This window comes from Heliangelus exortis, chromosome 2 (genome assembly GCF_036169615.1).
Source record: "Heliangelus exortis chromosome 2, bHelExo1.hap1, whole genome shotgun sequence".
NCBI classification, from domain to species: Eukaryota; Metazoa; Chordata; class Aves; order Apodiformes; family Trochilidae; genus Heliangelus; species Heliangelus exortis.
The window spans coordinates 137,577,257-137,598,470 of record NC_092423.1 but is presented as its reverse complement, the minus strand read 5'-3'; the positions used below and the strand labels follow the sequence as shown (position 1 = coordinate 137,598,470).

At 43.0% G+C, this 21,214-nt stretch overlaps 1 protein-coding gene across 2 annotated transcripts; it reads right to left on the bottom strand.

The window, feature by feature from the left end:
- Positions 1 to 15,038: 15,038 nt before the first annotated feature.
- On the bottom strand, positions 15,039 to 21,079 carry CCN3 (cellular communication network factor 3). 2 transcript variants are annotated; one of them, XM_071738258.1, is made up of 5 exons: positions 20,943 to 21,076; positions 20,615 to 20,846; positions 20,022 to 20,273; positions 18,016 to 18,224; positions 15,039 to 16,181 (listed from the first exon to the last, which is right to left on the bottom strand). In XM_071738258.1, the coding sequence occupies exons 1-5, from the start codon at positions 21,006 to 21,008 to the stop codon at positions 15,885 to 15,887; spliced, it is 1,056 nt and encodes a 351-aa protein (XP_071594359.1). In that variant the 5' UTR covers positions 21,009 to 21,076; the 3' UTR covers positions 15,039 to 15,884. The 2 variants fall into 2 exon arrangements, with proteins under 2 accessions (XP_071594359.1, XP_071594357.1); XM_071738256.1 differs by having other exon boundaries at positions 20,615 to 21,079.
- Positions 21,080 to 21,214: the final 135 nt, after the last annotated feature.

Genomic DNA, 21,214 nt, shown 5'->3' with positions numbered 1-21,214 from the left:
ACTATTTTATTAGATGTAGGAGAACCATTGGTTGAGAAATTTGCTGGTAGCCAAGTTTTCCTCCCTGCCCTACCACATATAATTATGCCTTAATTGTAGCTACTGGCTGTGACACAAAGCTCATGCATATAAACAAGTCCCAGGATGTGCTGCAAAAAATGCACTGTATGGGAGGCATTAGCAAGAAGACAATCAGGAGCTGAAATTGCTTTCCCACATGGAAAGCTGCGGGTGGTATAAAGAGCTCTGTATCCATATGGTTAGTTATGTGTAATATCTTTGTAATGACATTAGTACCCCACGGTTGCTTTTTCTGGCACGCTTCTAGCCTTGAGTCACTTGGACCAATAGTTACCAAATTATGGTTTGCAGACCAGTGGTGGTCCAGAGGTTATGGTAAGTGGTCCACAGCTGGGCTGCAGAACCAAACTAAATAGCTTTCAGTCGTGTTTTTAATTAAAACTTTGATGATACAGGGTACATGGTGGTCCACAAGAGAGTCTTAGCATTAATGGTGGTCCCATTACCCTAGAAGTTTGGAAACACTGGTCTGAACAATCATGCAGATCAACAGCCTATTTGAATTATGTCATTTGAAGTTAAATGTTACAGCATGCCCTCCCTCCCATGTATCAGGAGCTGCATTGCCTGCTCTGCTTGTCAGTTTAAATAATAAAAATATCATGTAGTAATGACAACTTAGTGGCCTGGTCTTTTCAGTTTATGATTTATTTAGCTCATAATTTCATTTTTCAGTAGTCTCATATCAGAAGTATTTGCCAGATATCTTGCTCTATTGTATACTTGCTCCCCCTCTCAGTATTGGGGGAGGAAAACGTTTCATTCACTGAAGTGAGAGTTGGGCAGATGTGGGGGTTGAGCTGAAGAGCAGAGACTTTGGGAAGACAGTCATTGCAATCTGTTCCCAGAGATTAGGCTGAGATGAGTAAATAAGGAGATGAACTTTATGGGAAAATGATGGAGCAGCTCATTCTGAAGGTTGTCTCTAAGCATATGGAAGAGAAAAAGGCTCTCAGGAGTAGTCAGTATGGATTTACAAAGGGGAAATCATGCTTGACTAATCTGGTAGCCTCCTATGATGTTGTGACTGAATGGGTAGATTCAAGGAGATCAGTGGGTGTAGTCTACCTTGATCTTAGCAAGGCTTTTAACATAGTCTCCCATAACATCCTTGTGAGCAAGCTCAGGGAATGTGGGATAGAAGAATCTGCAGTGAGATGGATTAAGACCTGGCTACGCAATAGAGCCCAAAGAGTGGTGATCAATGGAGCAGAGTCCAGCTGGAGACCTGTAGGCCTGTGAGGAGTGGAGTCCCCCAGGGATCAGTGCTGGGTCCAGTCCTGTTCAACATCTTTATCAATGACCTTGATGATGGGACAGAGTGTCTGCTCAGCAAGTTTGCTGATGACACAAATCTGGGAGGGATGGCTGAGACCCTAGAAGGCTGTGCAATCATTCAGAAGGACCTAGAGAGGCTAGAGAGTTGGGCAGGGAAAAATGTCATGAATTACAACAGAGCAAGTGTAGAGTCTTGCATCTGGGTAGGAACAGCCTCAAGTATCAGTGCAGGTTGGGGACTGAGATGTTGGAGAGAAGCGAAGAGAAAAGGCACCGGAGAGGAGAGGGGGGAAGGGGATGCTGGTGGATGGAAGGATGCCCATGAGCCAACAATGTGGCCTCGTGGCCAAGAAGGCCAATGGCATCCTGGGGTGCACTAGAAGAGGGTGGTCAGTAGGTCAAGAGAGGTTCTCCCTGCCCTCTACTCTGCCCTGGTGCGGCCACATCTGGAATCTTGTGTCCAGTTCTGGGCCCCTCAGTTCCAGAAGGACTGGGAACTGCTTGGAAGAGTCCAGTGGAGAGCGACCAAGATGAGTAAGGGAGTGGAACATCTCCCTTGTGAGGAAAGGCTGAGGGAGCTGGGGTTCTTCGGGGGAAGAGAAGAATGAAGGGTGACCTCACTAAAGTTTATAAATATGTAAAGGGAGAGAGCCAGGAGGATGTTAACAGGCTCTTCTCAGTTATGCCCAGTGATAGGACAAAAGGTAATGGGTATAATTGTAGCTCAGGGGATAAGCTTGAGCATAGGAGGTTCCATATAAACAGGGACCAATTTTTTTTGGTCCCAGAGCACTGGAAGAGGCTGCCCAGGGAGGTTGTGTGGAGACATTCAAGCCCCACCTGGACACATTCCTATGTGACCTCCTGTAAGTGACCCTGCTCTGGCAGGGGGGTTGAACTTGATGATCTTTCAAGGTCCCTTCCAATCCCTAACTTTCTGTGATACTTTGGGAAGTTCTGTTGGTTCTTTTTTCACTTCCTTAGGTTCAAAGCTGGGAATTTTTTTGAAAAGGAGAGTACCTCACTATAGGCTGGATATTTTGGATTAGGCAATGGAAAGGGTCTGTTCCTAAGGTTTAATTGATCATTATAATCTTTGGCTAGATACTTACTGCTTTTAAAAGAAGATGTTTACAGATTTGTCAGCTAGCAAGTAGGAGCAGCCCAAGGTTATATCTTTATATAGGCTCATTCCCCTCCTGTACCTGGAAGCTAGCTCCAGGAGCACCATGGGACCACTATGGAGAACACAGCTGTGGCCATGTTTTAGCCAACAGAGCTGGATTTAGGCAGGACAGGCTGTCTCACTGCTTGGCCCTTCCACACTGGGTTTTTGAAGGCTACTGAAGGAGAAGGTCCTCTTTATTTCCCTGTCTATTCCAGGAGATGGTGAGTTTCAGCCTCATGGAGCAATATCACTTCAGATCAGTACACCCTTTCCATGGCAACCAGTAGGATTTGCTAAGGACAGGGGTATGTCAGAAATCCCACTCCTCTCAGAGTTATCTTGAAAGAACTTTCGAGCTCATTTGTGATCCTCAGCCTTGAAACCCTCAGACAGACTATTAATCTATTGGGGACCAGCATGTCTAACCTCCACCCAGGTGAAGATGACCATGGTATAGCTGCTGCAGGACATGGCCTGACTGCATCACACACCTGATGGCACCTACCTGCTGAAAAAGAAAGGAGGGGAAGGGAATAAGCTTGCCTTTGATGGTTACAGTAGTTATCCACCATTCAAAACCATGGCTCCCCTCAAACAGCAGCCTCTTAGTCACCAGCTTCAGACTATCTTGGACTGGACAAGCTGCATTGCTCTTGGAGAAACTGCAGGGAAGAATTCAGGATGCACTTGGGAGAGGAAGAACACAAACATGACCTTTTAGTTCAGGGCACAGGGCATTTAGCTGGGAAGGAAGTGGCCTGGCTTCTCCTCTGCTCCCAGAGTTGTTTTCATATTTTATCTGAAGTCCATTACAGAGAGACTCCTGGGAGCAGGGACAGGACCTATGGTTCCTTCTGCCCACAGACTTCTGACCTCCTCTTGCCTGCTTTGTCTTGTTGAGCCATGTGTCCTTACCCCCTGCTGAACGTGGGTCAGGGTGAGTTCCCACCAGGTCTGTGTATCCCATTTCCCAGACAAATATTTTCACTTCTAAGATGTAACACATGGGAGAGCAGCACCCCTGCTGATGCCACATCAAAGAAAGAAGAATTGTTATTGTACATGTATAGGTGCTGCCTGGTGGTCCTGGGTCAAAGCTGGTGCCTCAGCCTGAAACTCTGAGCTGGTTTAGGAGGAGTAAAACACAGTTTTGGCATCCCAGATAAATTCAAGTGTCAGTGAAGTGACCAGCTTCTTCCTCTGGTAGGCCTGTGCACAGCCAGGACTGTGCAGTGTCTCAGTAAATTAATATAACTGAAACTCAAGTCCTCTGCCACTGCAATAAAACAGATGGTTCAAATAAATTTAACAAGCAATGTCATAGATATAAGAAATTTTTCTCCTTTTTCCCTTCCTACTGGAATATGCTGCTGACATTCTCTGTGCAGAGCCCTTTTGAAATTTCCAGCCTAAACTTCTTCATTGTCACTCTGTGCCCATCTGTTCTTGGATTAGCTTTTCTAGTTTGCTTTATTATCTCTTTTCCTTCTCTGTGCCTGGTCTGCTTTTTCTGTGTCTCTAGACAGTAATCACAGTTTTTCTCCATGTGTGTCTGCTGCAGGCTAACCCAGACACTTCTAATAGTCCTTTGTATGGCAGGCATTCCCCTCCTCTGTTTTCTCCCCAGCTACAGTAGTTTAAATTCACCTTTACTGAAAATTAGTATTTAAGAAACAAATAATTAGTATCAACCATAGTGCCTCACAAAACAATCTTTACTTGTGCCACATAAATCCTGGAGCATCAGGTATATTCTGAACTCACAGAAATATCTCTCCCTGTATATGCTATGATACATCCCTGGCTGCCTCACTCAGACAGCTTGGATACTTGTCAGTCATTCTCCTCTGATGTTCTCAAACCACAACCCCTTGTTTTCTATCAAATATTCTTCTTGGTTCCCAAAATGCACAGTTTTGCATTATATACCATAAGGTTTCATCCTGCTCCTCCATCCCCCAGGTTCACCCAAGTCTGATGAGAGCCAGATGCACTGAGCATCTGCACCTTACTGTGGTCAAGAGAGGGACATGTCCCAACAATACCAGCATTTGGGCAAAGCACTATGAAATCACTTTGTAAGGACTCTCCATGCAGACCAATATCCTGCTTTAATTTGGCCCAAATTGCAGTGCCCTTTAGTTGATCGAGAAGGTGAATGTTTGGTCAAAACACAGAGGGTTTTTTTTTTGAATTTGAATGGCTTTGCAATTTTCAGACCCTCAGAGGTCAGATGGTTCCAGTTTTTGGTTCAGTATAGGTGCTATCCCAGTTTTAAAAGCTCTATGTGTTTGTGTGGAGGTTAATTCCATATTTGATGTATTATTATTATTGTTGTTGTTGTTGATGTTATTGTTAACAATATTATTTTTATTATTGTTATTATTAATATTAATATTGTTAATATTATAATAACTTTTCATGACATATATTGCATTAGAGTTGTAAGCATAAGCACCACCATGGTAGGGACAGGTAGTTAAGTTTGTTTTCAAGTGGTGATATAAATATTTGAAAAATACCTGGAGAAAGATGATGGTGAGATCTTAATTTCTCTCTTAATCAGAAAATGTTTTACATGAGTCTTACAAATTATTTGGTTTTTGGGTGAGCACCTGCCTTGTGTGTGGTGCCTGGTCCTGTTTCTTGGCAGAGGGGGCAGACACGGTAACTGGAAACTAAACCAATAAAACTCAGAGTTAACATTGTTCAGAGATTAGAAGTCCACAACACAGTCATGTTAAGGGCGATTTTCTTCTGGTGACAACTTCATGGAAGTCTATGAGATGCTATGGATCTTTATTTTGGTTAAATCTTAGAGGAATATTTTAACAGAATACAGATTTTTTTTGTTTTGTTTTGTTTTGTTTTGTTTTGTTTTCCATGCCATATGGTTATCTCTACCACAATTAAAATACTGACTTGTTCCGTGATGAAAGAAATCTTTTTGGTACATTTGGCTGTAACTAAGAGCTCTTGAGACCTACAGGAAGCAGATCAAACCAAAACTGCTTTGCAGAGAGTTCATAATATGACCAAGTTGTGCTCAGGCTGGCTCAGTACCCACAGCACTGGGGGGCATTGCCAACCACCTTTTACATTGCCTTTGAGTGTCAGTCACACTGAACAAGAGTCTTCAGAGGCTGAGCCTGAGCCTGGGCTATGTCATATTGGAAGTGATTTAACAAACCTGTTTCTTATTTCTGTATGCTGTATGATTCTGAGACTTGGGAGGTGAATAGAAGAGCTGCCTGGAAAAATAAGTGTATTAAAACACATCTTTATACAATTCACTTGTAATGATTTTCTGGTTGCATGAAACATGAAAGTATGAAACAACTTCTAAAAATTGAAATCCGACAGTAGAAAACAGACCTGCAGATGGCATTCAATAGAGAGCCCTGAAGGCCTGAGGACTGGTCCTCATGACTTGCATCTCAGCTGCCAAAGTAATTTAAGGGAAGTGTCCCCTTTGAAGAGCTCCTCTGCCCATACAGGACAAGCTGTGAAGATTCCTGTGGTCCTTGGGATCCTTTCTACTGGATGATGTCCCAGATATTTTATTACCCCTTTTCTATCATTCCTAGCTTCCCAGCCTCCTATTCTTTCCTTCTGCTGCCCTGTTGTACTCCTAGAGGTGGAATGTAAATGACATCTTCATCTGAAACATAAAAATGATCTTGAAAAAGCAAAGGCTCCAAGCAAGCCTGTGAAGAGCTCATTTCAAAAATATCAAGAGAGTAAAAAGAAGCTATGAGGGATCATAGGAGCCAAGATGTGTCACTTCCTGTGACACAAGCTGTCAGAATACAATCCATATAAACACTGCCTATTTTAATTACTGTCAGTCATTGCAAGTCATTTTGGCTATTTAGATAACTGCCTGAAGTTACTTAATTCATTTTTCCAAAGGGAAAAATTCAAGTCTTAAATCATAGTTTCACGAGGGAACATACATTCCAAAGATGTAGAAAGTGCTTCAAACCGAGTAAGGTCAGTGTATGAGTCCTGTGTTGAGGATGATGAGGAAAACATAATAAATTAGTTACTTGCTTGCCTCCTTTTTCTTCTCTCTGCTGGGGTTAGTAAGAAGTGAAGATCCCAGAGATACAAAACGTGGATCTGGTAGAGCAAAAATGCCCAGAGGAATAAGGATGATGTTCCTATGACCACTCAAAGCAGCTGTGGCATCCACTGACCTTTCCCAAAACTGCACAGACCACAGGAGGCATTAAATGAGCCTTGTCTGGGGCTGGCTTTGCTGTGGACTGTGCCATACAACAGTAAGGGTGGAGATACCTTTTCAGTAGTGACATATTACAAAGAATCATAGAATCATAGAATCATAGAATCCTAGGGGTTGGAAGGGACCTCGAAAGATCATCTAGTCCAACCCCCCCTGCCAGAGCAGGGCCCCCTAGAGTACATCGCCTAGGAACGTGTCCAGGCGGGTTTTGAATGTCTCCAGTGAAGGAGACTCCACAACCCCCCTGGGCAGCCTGTTCCAGGGCTCTGTCAAAGGTCCCAGAGTTGTTCCCCATCGCAGCTGCCTTACAATATGATCCTGGTTCTCTGAGGCTCAGTGTGCTGCTCCTACATCTGGGGCTTAAGCCAGTGGTTCTAACAGCCAGGATGCTCAGCAGGGAATGGAGGGGACACAGCCCCTCATCCCACCCTGAGCTCTGCAATGTGTCCTCGGGGTCCCAGGACAGGGTGCTGCTGTGCTGCCACCCTTCACCAAGCTGCAGGCAAGGCAACCTCCTGCAACTGAGGTGTCACATCTTACAGAAATTATTTAGTCCACTGTCTGTAGAGCAAGGCTGCTCTGAAAGGTATCCTTCCCTGCCAGCAATCCTAGGAACTAAAAAATAGGTGATGATACATCTAGAAACTTGCACTTCTGACAGTGGTTACCCCCCTTGACCTGAGGGGTGTGCACAGCCCTGCTTTGGGCTTTGCAGCCCCACCCTGCACTGCAGCTCTGGGTCAATCCCTGACTTTTTTGCCCTGTGGAAACTGAGGCAAACAAAGGCTGAGTAAGGAGCCCAGAGCTGCACAGCAAGCCTGTGGCAGGGCTGGGAACCCGAGGCAGACATTCTGACTCCCAGTCCCGGGCTTTAGCTGCCCACTGGGCTCTGACGTGGGACGCAGTGAATCTCACCAGAGACATCAGATAACCACAGTTTAATTTGGGTTCTCTGTGCTCGGTACCCTGGGGAGATAGCAAACCTCTGGCCACGAAAGGCAAGTTATTGAGAGATTTACTGTTAATTCCTCCTTATGAGGTCCATCTTGTTATGTTTGGAGTTGCCATAGGTTTCTGTTTGTTTTTCTTTTTTTTTTTCTTTTTTTTTTTTGGTAGGGGGGTGAGGGTGTTGGGGTGAGTGGGGAGGGTCTTGTGTATTTTATTAAGCCCTTGGCTAGTCTCTTAAGCATGTTTAGGATTTTATAAGGGTTTCTTTTGAGGTTATTCATTCATCATAGCTTTCAAAGGCGGCCTATTCTGCAGGCTTGCTATTGGATGCCAATCTTTGGTGGGCTGCTGTCCCACACAGGTGAGACAACCATTTCCCATATGCTCATAATTAGTGTTCCCAAAGGGTTCCCCAGCTGCTTCTCATGGCTCTACGCTTACACTGACCTTGGACTTCTAATTCTCCATGGCTTGTTGAAGTACAGTAACCAGAGAAAGAGACTGAGAAACCTTCTTTTATTTTCTTCACTTAAAGAAAAAAAAAAAAAGGTCATTCAAGAGATATCTTGCTAGTACCCTGTATTTTCAGATCTGCCATTGGTCTGCTGGTGATCTCAATTTTTGGTGACCTCAGTTGTCACTCTAAAATTTTTTATGTTCTTAGGTTTTGGTAGTTAAGTCCTTAAAAATTCTGTTTAATTAATTAGGTTAATTTGGTTGGGGAACATATTTGGAGTATGTAGAATATTCTATTAGAAAGAGAAATATTAGAAAGATAAAACAGCTGCATTTTGAAAACTAGCATGTGTTTTTTATTCAATAGGTAATATAGCACACTTGATATTTAGGAAGATTTTTTTCTTTTACCTACTCCATATTAAACATGCAATATGTTTTTTTATAGTTCATTTAAATTCACTCATAACATAATTTCCATTAGCAGATTTCCTTCCTCTGCAAAATGCTGAATTTTATTCTAAGTACAATTAATAAGATTTAAAAAAAAAACCTCTTTTCAGAGGATATTAATTGATAACAGCCATGAAAAGGTTGGTATTTTGTGGATGTCCTTGTGTTTTTCACACAAAGATGAGTTCTAAGAATGGGTGTCTGATAATTTTTCAGCTGCTTCCCCCTCGTGGTAAATCAGAAAAACCTTTTCATGGAAACATTGAAAAGCTGGGTAAAGCTCAGCACTCACATTTCAATAGATTTTTGTGTGTGTATGGAGTTGGTGGTGTGGGAAGTAGGGCTTTAAAATACTGAAAAAATACTGAAAAAATATGAAATAAGGCAAGAACATTTTTTTTTTTCTTTTTTTTTTTTTTTTCCAGGAACCCAAAACCCAAACCAACTTAAATGAAAGGGCACAAATACCTCAAAGAACTTGGTGTAACAGCTGCAACTGGCTTGAGGCCTTTTCTGTCTCTCAAAACTATGCTCTTGCCCCTACCTCTCCCCTCTCCCACCTCAGGCAGGCATGAAAGTTGCAGCAGAAACTTCTCTGTTCTGTTTTGTTTTGTTTTTTATTGGTGTGACAAGTGCCTGGGAGTCAGGACAAGGACTCACTGCTCAGCTCTGGGGACCCTTTCTCTCTCCAGAACTGAAGTTCTGATGATGTACATGGGCTGCAAATACTGATCCCTGTGTACTGGGGTGTTTTCACAGTGATACAGAAGCTAAAATGCTCAGTACAGTTTGGAAGAGGAAAGATTCAGCAGCCATGGTCAGTGCAAGTGAGCAATAAACATTTCCTGCATGAGCACCCCAAGGAAGAGAGATGCAAAGCCATGTTCCACCAGACTGAGTGTAACCCAGACCAGGGTGGTTTGCAATCAAACAAAGTATGAATGTCTTAAGTACATCTGTACATATATAGTGAGCAGCCTCTTCATGATGGAGCAGTCACCACTCCTGAGAACATTGTTTTCCCATAGCTCTTTGTCCTTCTAGTTTGTAGGCCCTTCCAGTTCTCTAAAAAGAAACCATATGGTTTCATTTCTTCTGCAACATGATCCTCTGAAATACATGATGGACTTGAAAGGGTAAAGCAGAGAGGAGGAGGACAGCCTTTGTGGTTAAGGCTGTAGATGGTGACTTAGGAGAAATGTGCTGATTTCATGGTTTTACCACAAATTGTGTGTGGTGGCAAGGAAGCTGCTCATATATAGTCTGAGCTTTTAGTGCACTGTAACCAGATAAAAGGCCCTCTCCTTCCCTTCATCCTTTGTGTCTCTCCCACTAAACTGGAAAGCCTCTGGGATAAGAAACTTTCTTGTGTTTTATATCTACAGCAAGCAAACAAGATCCCAGGTGGGGCTGGGGCCTGCCCTAACGCTAATTACTAGTTTGGATCCCAAAAGAAGAGAGCTATCCAGGCTTCTGCCCTCCTTTGCTGTTAGTGCTCCCATAACCAGTGACAGCTGCTTTAAGTGATGGCAGCTGGCTTCATCCTTCCGGATGCATCCTCACTTTCAAGATCAAAAGGAAGTTGATCACTGACAAGACAAAATGGCCTGTAGCCACCAGGTGTCCCCCTCCTCCATGGTTTTGAGGAGAACTGGGGCATCCCATGGCTTTACTGTGAATTTGTAGTGAAAACCTGATTGTAATTCTGGCCCCAAGCGATGGGCTCTTCCACTTTCCCTCTGAGCAAAGCAGTGTTGGCAGAGTCAGCCCTTAGCAGGGTCCTGATATGAGAAGAGCAGAGATCAGTGCACAACCACAAACTCATATCCCTCACAGTGAGAGCATGAGCTGCAGAATGCTATAAAAATATCCTTTAAAAATGCTGAAAGGCCAATTCCTTTCCCCAAAGAGGTGCACCTTGTTTCTGGAGTAAGCAGCCTTACGTATTTTAGTCTGAAGAAACAGCTTTTACACAGTGGTGAGGGTACAACTTTTTAAGTATCTAAATGAATGTAGTCCCTTAAGGAAGGCAGTTCAGAGGATTTCATCTGTCTCAAACTACGATATGATTTCTGAGATTTGCTTCTTTTTGCATAACCCCCCATCTCTCTATTTGAGTACAATTCTTTAATTAAAAACAGAGTGGGGGAAAAGGGCAAAACAATTCAGACTAGCAGCCCTCCCATAGGAGCTAATGAACTTGTTTTTCTGTCCTAATTGCCAGAGCCTAGTCCTGGGTTATGTGCAGGCTTAGACCTGTGTTAGGCCTAATGGATAGATTATTTCTTTCTGAATTTCTCTCAATCAGGCAATAAGAGGCTCTGATGAGCCAGACACAGTCATACAGGAGAGAAAATCTTCCTCCCCTTAACACCACTTCTCCTCTTTAGAATATCCATTAATCTATCTTTTAAAATATAATTCACCCTTTACCTTCAGGAAATTTAAATTAGCATATTCTTCAAAAAGCTCTGATTAGCTGGAAGCAAATATTATCACAACCACAAAGGACAGAGTGTACCCAGAGAGCTGCAAGACTCTTGGAGAAAGTGAGAAGTCAAGATGCATGGGGTGAACAGGGTGCATGGGCAAGGCCTCTGGCAATGGCCTATATGTGATTAATTTATCACTTGAGCATGATTTTATTCTAAAATTGAGAATAACAACGACCAGGTTAACATCCATGAACACTGAAATGTGTTGCATCAGTGGGTCACTTTTTTTCATTATTTTAATGTGATAATTTGTATGTGCAAGGTAGATAAATCTACTTCTTGGGATATAAGTAAGTGGGTTTTTCTGGTTGTTAATCTAAAAATCGTTCAATTAAGTCAACTGATCAGCAATAGCTATTCCCTACTGTTTCTCTGAGTGGAGAGACTTAGTGGGGGATTAATTTTGTGTTATTCCAGAAGCCTCAGTGACAGGCAGTTAATCATCTGAACTCTCTTGGCAGTCCATGAAGAAAACATGAGATTTTAAAGATGTACTTAATCATAAAGAAACAGGCTGTTAGCTCTAACTTTGCACATTTATAGGAGTAACAATATTAACTGCAGTGACTGAAACAAATATAAAACATACTTGCTAGATATTTGCAAGTAAATTATTTCTCTGTCAGCTGCAGGTTGTGTCTCTTGACTGGTACCAGAGTAGAATCTTCTTATCAGAGAGCAGGTGTTCCTGCATGTGTAATGCATAAAATGGGCAATCAGAGCAGAATTTTCTCTCAGGTCACACTTAATTTGATGCCTGTACAAGAAAAATCGTATTTCATGAAGTTCAGATATGTTGTAGGATATAAATACTAGGGCTAGAAATGGTAACTAAATTCCTTCCCATTCATCTCCCCACACACACATAAATTAATAAAAATAGTGTGAAGACAAATTATAGTTCGGACTAGGAAAAAAAAAGGACATTCTGTTTTTCCTGAAGTTTTATTGTACTGCTCCTGAAATTATACTGGAAAATAGGAAGGATGAAGCCATGATCTTACTGAAATCAATTGCAAAGTTTTACTGACTGTGATCTTTCCACTCTTGTGTCAGGTACCCAGTTGAGGAGGTTGACAGCTGGTGTCCTTACACAGTGAAGGCAAAGAAATGACAGATTTGCAATATGTCTTTGACTTCTGCATTAGACAAATTCAAGGAAGATTAAATGCAAGAAGCACGTTGCTTTAATGATGTTCTAGAGATGAAACGGTTCTGGAAGTAGCTACAAGTATCTCTGCTGGGTTTAAGTGCTGTAGAGGCTAACACCAGCTATCATCAACATCACTCATTGAAGGTGTGCTTAGCCTACCAGTTGCTAACACCAAAAGACATTTATTTAAATAAATGTAAAAAAAAAGGATTAAAACTATCTTATTCTGGGGACAATTCTTGACTTGTACTAACAAAAGACAGGTAAATTTATTAATTGAGTTTGGAATGAAGAAGTCAACTAGCATATTTGTGTTTGTTTCATCAACATAACATGCTCAGTACATCTTGCTGTACGACCCATACACAGAATGTCAAGTGATATTCCTTGGAATGCTCAGATGAGAATCCTGGGAGATATGAAAATGAATAGATGATATTTGAGTAATTTAATTTTGCTTGTTTTAGAAAATCAGAGCCCTAAAACAGAAAAGGTTAGGATTTTATCATTAGAGTTTACTTACACAAATGTCACAGGCTTGACACACCGTTGTTGTTTTAATTAAATGGGTGTAATGACCTTTTGCAGGAGCACACTGAAATTGGCCAAAGAGAAAGCTAATAACTGTTCATATTAAAGTAAACCAAAACTAAATTAATATAACAAAACTAATACTAGATGAAAAGCAGTAGCAACTGAGTTGAGGTAAAAATAGCCACTGAATTGCTATCATGTATATAGTCTAAAAGACAAGAGAGAACTAGATTAGATCTTTGTCTCCTTTTGTCCAGAAACATGTGTTCCTTTCTGAAAGATATTATTCCTGCAGAAATGCTACAGTATGTAAGAAGACATTGAATTTTTGATAGTGATGGATGAGCCTCAAGAAGTGTCTCAGCAGGAAGCTGGGTTTATGTCGCTTTCAAATACTGGAAATTAAATTTCTACCTTCGGAGGAGAAGAAGCTACAAACTTAAGAGTAGTGAATGATCTTAATGTGTGAGGGGTTTTGTTTCTGTGTTTGCTTCTCAGATACCCTCAGCTTGCCTGCCAAGGGGAACTTACCTACTGAACAGTTTCCCCCAGTGCCTGTTCTTTGCTTGTAAGATCCAATAAAAGAAAAACATGACGAATTATGTGAAGGAAAATCAGAGGAATAAAGCAGAAGCAATACAGTGATGATAAGCTGATGCACAAGTATAAATGACTTTGGGTGTGAAAAGAGTAGAGGAACTGTCAAAGTGACTGAGTGAACTATTTTGCTTCTTAGGAAACCAGTGGTTGACTGCATTCCTCTGTAATTACTCCTATCTTGGGATTAACTGGATTTTATTAATCTGAAGACTTTAAATTTGTTTGGTAGTTGGTATGTCTCTTGAAAATCAAGTTGCACATGAAGTGCAAAGTGATCCTGAGAAAACCTAATAGCATTGTACTAGAACAGCATTGCAAAAAACAGCCTAAACCTCAGATGGTGGAAGGTAGAGATTTGGGGTTCAAATAGTTTTAACAAATCTTTCTTCCCTCTCACCTGGATTCTAACCTGTTCCTTACCTGCTCCTCAGAGTCCTGTCCTGGTGCACTCCGGTGCTTGGTGTTTCCTAGCACACAAGGTTAGTGGGGTGCACAACCAGGAAGAACTTTACAAAGTCTCTACATTAGGAATTAACCAGTGCAAGGACAGCAAGTGTGTGTGTGTGTGTATGCACGAACCTGTGCCTGATGAAGGGCAGGACTAATCTTGTTCCAGCTGTTTGAACAGCACAGAGCAAGCAAGGATGCTTTAGTAATAGCAATGACTACAAATACATAATTTGCACAGTGACTGGGGAAGCCATACAAGAGCCCAGATGGGGATCCAAGATCTATCTAACCTTAATTGATCTGGAACAGATTCTAGCATAAGGGCTTTAGACTTTCAAGGATGACCTATAAGTTACTAAGAATTTCAGCTGTTGATGCTTGCTCACAGTTAGCTTTACTACTAAAAAGGGCATCTAAATGTCTACATGTAACCTGAAGTTTAGGAGTTTAAACCTGGAGCTGAATTCCACCCCATGTGTACCTCAGCAATTGCCAAACTGGATATTGCTACCTCCACCACAGAAGGAAGACAGTAGGCCAAATTTTGGGCCTTTTGCCTTTTTTTCTCAAGTGTTGTTCCCTGTCTCATGGTTATAGAATGGCTGTGGTTTAAGTACTACTCTGATATCTCTAAGACACACACTGAGCTCAGCTTGGTCTCCCAGCCTAGGCAGCTGGATGTCTGCACAATTGTTCTTGTGAGCTGTTTGCACAATCCTATGACACTGGTGAGTTAATGTATGTGCAACTGGCACCCTCAGGCTCTATATTCCTTGGGGATACAGCCATACAGTGTCCAACCCAAGGCTGCTTTTGAGAGGCTGAAATGCTGCAAGGCATGATTAAATACTTCCATTAGTACTTCAGACCAAAACCTCAACTCCAGACCATGTAATTATTCTTCCCAACCAGCATCCAAACCTAACTTTTTGACATCACCCTATCTCCCAGTCTAATTTCTCTGAAAGAAACCTTCCTTCTAATGCATGCCTCACTAATCACTCATCCTTTCCTGCACCAGACACTGCATACCTGTTCAGGCAGCAATTAGGATGAGGTACACAAAGAACATCACAAGATAGGATCTTTTCATTTTAGGAGTCTGCAAACCCTTTTTGTTCCCATTTGTTGTAGATGACTCAGAAGTTGGCTGTTTAAGAACTTTAGCAAAAAATATTTTTAATCACATAAAGTTTATTTACTTGGTAAAGTTATATTACAATATATACAGTTCCTATTTACATGTACACCTTTGTAACAAACGAAGCACCATATGATACAGTTAGTTTTTTAGAGGAATTTACAGAAATTTTACTTGTGCATCCAAGTAGTTCTACAGACACACACTGGTTAGAACAAAGTTCTCCTAAGACTCTGACTTCAGTGGGCTTTGTATTAGACTGCTAGTGAAGTTACCAATGAGAAATCTGATTGCTGTCAGCTACCAGTCTGGTTCAGGACAAGAGATCTTAGCTATATCATTTCACCAGTGCAAATTTAATCCTTGAAGACAGAAGTACAGAGATAAGGTATTTTATATGACACAAGAATGCAACACTTTAATCAGTAACATTTCTACTGTCATCAGAAACAGAGTTTTACTAGAATTGAGAAAGAACAATGCTTCAGTGTTTATATGCATTATGCAAAGTGAAGTTAAGAACCTGGAAGTTTCTGTGATATGGTATCATGCATTCCTCAAGGAATACATTCACTCTTAAAAAGCTTGTGGCATGATCCTCCTAACTCAAGGAGAAAAAAATGTCTGTTCCTTGCAATCTTTATGCCATCGTCAAGAAAGAAAAGTGCTGTCCGAAGTACAAAACTTCCTCCAAGTGAGGAAGACATTTGGAGGGGGGAAATGTAAAATGAGGTATTTAATAAACTACAGGGAAAAAGAAAGCGAAAAGAATTGAAAAAAAATCTTAGATATTTTACTTACACAACTGTTACATTCACCTGATTGTGGGTCAAGTTTTATATAAACTACTTATACTTTTTGTGCTACCTAACTTAGGCTTTTCATATTTTTGCCTCGCGGGATGTTGTATCTAACGGCTGGAAGAAAGCATTGTTACTCTGAGGACAGTTAGCATGACAGACACAGGTGTTGATCAACATCATGGGTTTTTTTAGGATTTTGCCCTGTGGACAGCGGAACTCAACCTGTATTGTTTTGGTGTTATGTGGGGTACAGCACCTCCCATCACTGCAGAGGCCGCAGTAGCGAGGTTTGTAAGCCTGCACGCTGGTGCAGTTCTTGTATTCGAAGCGAACAGCTTCCAGGGACTTCTTTGTTCGGATACATTTCTTCCCTTTCTAAGAGAAATATGAAGAGACATCAGATTCAGCAGTGTGTAAGACAGAAAGCAATTAAAAATTGGCATGCAAGGATATAGGCTTACTCCAAAAACTTAAATTTTCAACAGCAATAAGACTGTGCATCTACTTCATTAGTTGCAGGTAACTCTTGCAAGATCTGCACTTTGATACCAGTCTTACTGGGCCAGTAATAAATGACAAATAACTAAAGCCCACTCTTGTCATACGAGACAAGCCAAGCCACAAATCAGTATGAAACTCTGCTCTACTGGAAAACTTCTCAGGCTAGTGTAGTTCCACCAGAGAATCAGGAAGCCAAATGACGGAGTTACAGGACTGGATGCAGGGGGGAAAAAATGAGGATTAAACAAACCACAGAAGTCATTGCCAATTCTTGTGACTCAAGGCTTTATCCATGTTATTCTTAACAGATGGTTGTCTAACTTGTCCTTGAAGTCTTCAGTGACAGAAACTTCACATACATCCCAGACAATCCTAGCAGTTCACCATTCTTACTGCTTGGAAGGTTTTCAGTCACATCTTAATTTTATGTAGTCTAAACTCAACATTTCTTGTTGAACCCCCATGGACTCAGAAGAGGCTGAAATATCTGCAGTTATGAGAATGTATGTCTGTTCTCTTGCATTCAGTGAAAGTTTTTTTTTTCTTCCCTGGCAGAATGTTTTCTAGACCTCTGACCATCTTTGTTGGTCACCCAACTCTTCCCAAAGGTTTCATATCCTTTTCAAAATAGTATTCAAAACTCTACATACTATTCAACAAAGCCCTTAACAATGCTTTACAGCACTCAAAATATCACACAAAGCAATGGTCCTCTTACCTATCTATGTTATTCTCACTGGCAGTGACACTTGTGTAATGTCTAGAAGCAGAAAAACAGTCAGGTCCCTTGTATACAGATTATTGCACCTGGACTGTCAGTGTTGGATTTGCTTTTGGGAAAAGCATCATAAGGGTTAAGATAAGGTTTAGCTTATCCCAGCAGATTTTGCAGGATTTAGATTGTGTGAGCTGTCAAAATAGTCTGGGCATGCAGTGCATCTGATTTGTCAGGGATGGCTCAAGTTATCAAAGAATCATTGAATAGTCTGGGTTGGAAGGGACCTCGTAAAGTCATCTATTCCAACCCCCCTGCCATGAGCAGTACATCTTCAACTCAATCAGGCTGCTCAGAGCCCCATCCAACCTGCCCTTGAATGTTTCCAGGGACAGGGCATCTACTACCTCTCTAGACAACCTGTGCTGGTGTTTCACCACCCTCATTGTAAAAATCTTCCTAATATCTAGTCTAAATCTACCTTCTTTTAATTTAAAAACATTATCCCTTGTCCTACTGCTACAAAGTCAACTCAAAGGTCTGTTCCCATCTTTCTTTATAAGCCCCTTTTAAGTACTGGAAAGCTGCAATAAGGTCTCCCTGGAGCCTTCTCTTCTCCAGGCTGAACAACTCCAACTCTCTCAGCCTGTCCTTGTCAGAGGAGTGTTCCATCCCTCTGGCCATTTTTGTGGAGCAGCTCTGGACTCAGTCCAACAGGTCAATGTCTTTCCTGTTCTGAAAACTTCAGAGGGGTCTGACCAGAACAGAGGGATAGCATCACCTCCCTTGACCTGCTGGAAGTGCAGCACAAAGCCACAAATCAAACACAGTGATTCTAATGCTTTCAAAAAACACTGGGCTTGTTGCACATATCACATATGCTAAAAGGTGTTTTTACATGCACTTGCATATGGAGTATTCTAGACCAAAATACTGCAGCCTTGGAATTACAGATTAAAAGATCCTGCTCTCTTGCTAATCCCTGCAGCATACCTTATCAGATGGCTCTTCATTTTCACAAGGTCTTATCATGCAAAGTCGTGTCTGTTTCACCATCTCACACTGTTGATTCCTGTTGGTGACACGGGTGGAAAAGCCCATTCCACAGCTTTTGGAACAAGCACTCCATTCTGTTGTCTGCTCAATACAATTGGCACTTGAATCTGACACATCAATCCCAAGTGTGGCCTCTTGTCTGTAGGCTGGAGACAAAAACCCAGGGAACTTTAATACAAGAAAAACTCGTGTGAAAACACAGTAAACTGAACTCCACAACATCTGGGAAGAAACATGTGAGACAAAAAAAAAAGCCTGAAATCCATGTTTTTGACACAATTGAGGAATTTTACAAAGATGCCTTATTAGAAGCCCTGCATGGAAACTTCCTACATATAATAACAGAGGTGTGTATCAGTGTCATCAGCAAAACATTTAGATTTAGTTCCCTTCAGTCCACAGCTGGAGGAATTATTGCAAATTTCTTAAACCATTTTAGAACTCTAATAACTCTTTATTCTTCACTCTTTACAATGGAAATACCTCGCAGATCTGTTCTAGACCTATGTCATAAAAATATTTATATTGGATAATGATTTATCTAAACTAATAAACAACATGGAAGTCCTTTACTCCAAGAGCCATAAGGTTATTTGATCTTGTCAATTATTGATAGATTATAGCCAGGGTGATGGTGGGAGGGCAGAAGGAAATAATTTTCAGGAGTTATCCCAGATACATAAAGCCATAGCCACCCACCTGTGAATATTATCCTGTCCTCATGGCAGGGCTAAGCTTTTTTGTGCAAATATTGTCAGCTGTATAGCTTGGTTCAGCAGTTATCAGAGTTCAGGAGTGAACAGAATGAGGCAACCACTGGGCTGTCAGTCACAGCTCTTGCTGTTGACCTCCTCTACAACAGCATTTTTGCCTTTTGCATGGTAAAGCTCAAAAAAGGTAGCCACCTAAGGGGCAAAGCCACTGCTAGAAAGAATGTAGATAATCCATCTATGGGTACTTTACAGATTATCCTCACACTGTCAAACAAATCGAATAAAAGGAAAAATAGTAGAAAGCTGGCAAGGTTTTTGTTTATGCCTTATGTGCCTTACAAGATACACTTCAGAGCACTCTGACAAGTTATTAGAGCTTTTCTTCTTGGATCCTTCCTTACTTGTTTTTCAAATGGATTAGCTGAGTTTCAGCATAACTAACTTCTTAAGACCACAATGAGCAGTGACTGGAAGAGAATGTAGTGCCCTCAACTCTCTGTAAAAGTAGCTTATAAAATTCATGTTGGACTAATAGTCTAATTTAAAGGGAATGGACATAATTCAGTAAGCAAACACGTGTGTGGAGGGGGAAGAGAATATTATGTAGCTGTATTTTTTCAACTACAAAAGCAGTTTTTGAGTTCTTTTTGTAATGGGATTTTTTTTTCATATCCACTCACTGTGTTTATAACCACTGCTTCTCCAAGTACTTCATAATGGTTTTGATGCCAACAATAATGACGAGAGCTCTAGCACAGACAGGCAGGAATTTGTTGGCATTTCAGCTACCATGCTGACCACTTATAATAGCTGGAGAATTTCAGGGGAAAAAACCACATCTTGTAGATTAAGCTGGTAGAATAATGATGCAACATATACTTGCAGAGCAACAAGCAAGACTGCAGTGTTGATGAGGGGGTGAAAATAATGTTTGGAGGATTGTAAGCTTACCCCTGTTTTATTCCACTCACTGTACTGCCCTGTACCAAATGAACAGTAATTTCAGAATTGGGAACTACCTCAGGTTAACTACCTGGTAAAACTGATATGCACAATCATCCTCAGAATATCTTTTCTTTTACCTTCCAAGCTCTGCCTTTATTCATAACCACTTACTAATGCCACTGGCCGAGAGAAGAGCAGAAAGAACAGCCACACAAAACATGGCTTAGATTTTGGGTACCACATCCTTCTCACAACGACTGTGATAATTAGTTTTAGTTTCCTCACCAGCCATAGCAAAACCTCCCAAAATCACTTCATCCTTAGGGTCACAGATCCACTTCTCACAGCACTCTCCAGGGACTTCGATTTTCCTTGGGAAAGGGCAGTCGGGGCCGGGTAGCAGGAGGTCGAGGTTACAGCGGGGCAGGCAGCCGATCTGTCCGTCGCGGCAGGTGCACTGGTACTTGCAGCTGGGCTGGAACGTTTCCCCGTTGCGATAAATCACCCCATCAAAAACGCAGTTGTCCCCCTCCAGCACTAGTGAGAAAAGCGAATGAGTTTTTCGGAGACAGAGGGCACTGGCAGCCCTCCCGGTGCCCCCACAGCGCTGTGCCGGGTTTCCCTCCCAGTCCCGGGGCGGGCCGTGTCTCACACTCTCCCGCAGCGGAGGGAGCCCTCGGTTTGCTGCGGAGCGGGCAGGAACCTGTCCTTGGCCTTAGCGAAGGCGGGAGGGCAGCGTGTCAGTGACAGCCTCCAGCGGGCACGGCAGCGGGCCCCGGGTCGGGGAGGGTCTCTCAACGCCCCGGGGAGGGCTGCCGCAAAGGGGGTACACCCTGCCGGCCTGCCAGCTCCGCCATCGCCCGCCTACCACCACCTACCCATGCAGATGCCGGCGCTCCCGCCGCTGTCCTCGGGGCCGCGGTCGCAGTAGAGCCCGCTGCTCTCGTCGCAGGGCAGCATTGGGGAGCAGCTCTCGCCGCGCTGCCGGGCGCACACCAGGCAGCAGGAGCAGCCGTCCAGCACGGCGGGCACCCCCGGGGCGCAGCGTGGCTGCTCGGACGGGCAGCGCTCGCCGCAGGGCCGGGGACACGCCGGCTCCCGGCCGCTCACCTGCGGGGAGAAAGCGGCCCCGACGGTCAGGTGATGGGCCCCGCCTGGCCGCCGGTTCCCCACGCCCGCCAGCCCCGCCGGGCGCCCCGCACTCGCCTCGCACAGCAGCAGGAGGTGGAGCAGCAGCAGGGAGGGCAGGTCCTGCCCGCCGCCCCTCGCCATGGTCCCGGCCGCCGCCTCCCCGCCGCGCCGCCCGGCTCTGCCGCCAGAGCCATTGCAGCCGCTTATATAGAGACCCCCTCCACCATCACCAACAGCCCCCCCGCGGCGGGCAGCGCGGGCCGGAGGCGGGGAGCTGGAGTCGGGCCGGGCGCTGCGCTCCCCGCGCTCCTCCCGCCACCTGCCCCGGCGGCGCTGAAGCCGCTGCC

Coding starts and splice junctions, on each gene's coding strand:
- CCN3 (XM_071738256.1), bottom strand. CDS start 21,008: ATGGCGAGGGGCGGCGGGCAGGACCTGCCCTCCCTGCTGCTGCTCCAC. Junction 20,274..20,614: donor GAGCGCCGGCATCTGCATGG/GTAGGTGGTGGT, acceptor TTTTCTCACTAG/TGCTGGAGGGGGACAACTGC. Junction 16,182..18,015: donor ATGAAGAGCCATCTGATAAG/GTATGCTGCAGG, acceptor TATTTCTCTTAG/AAAGGGAAGAAATGTATCCG.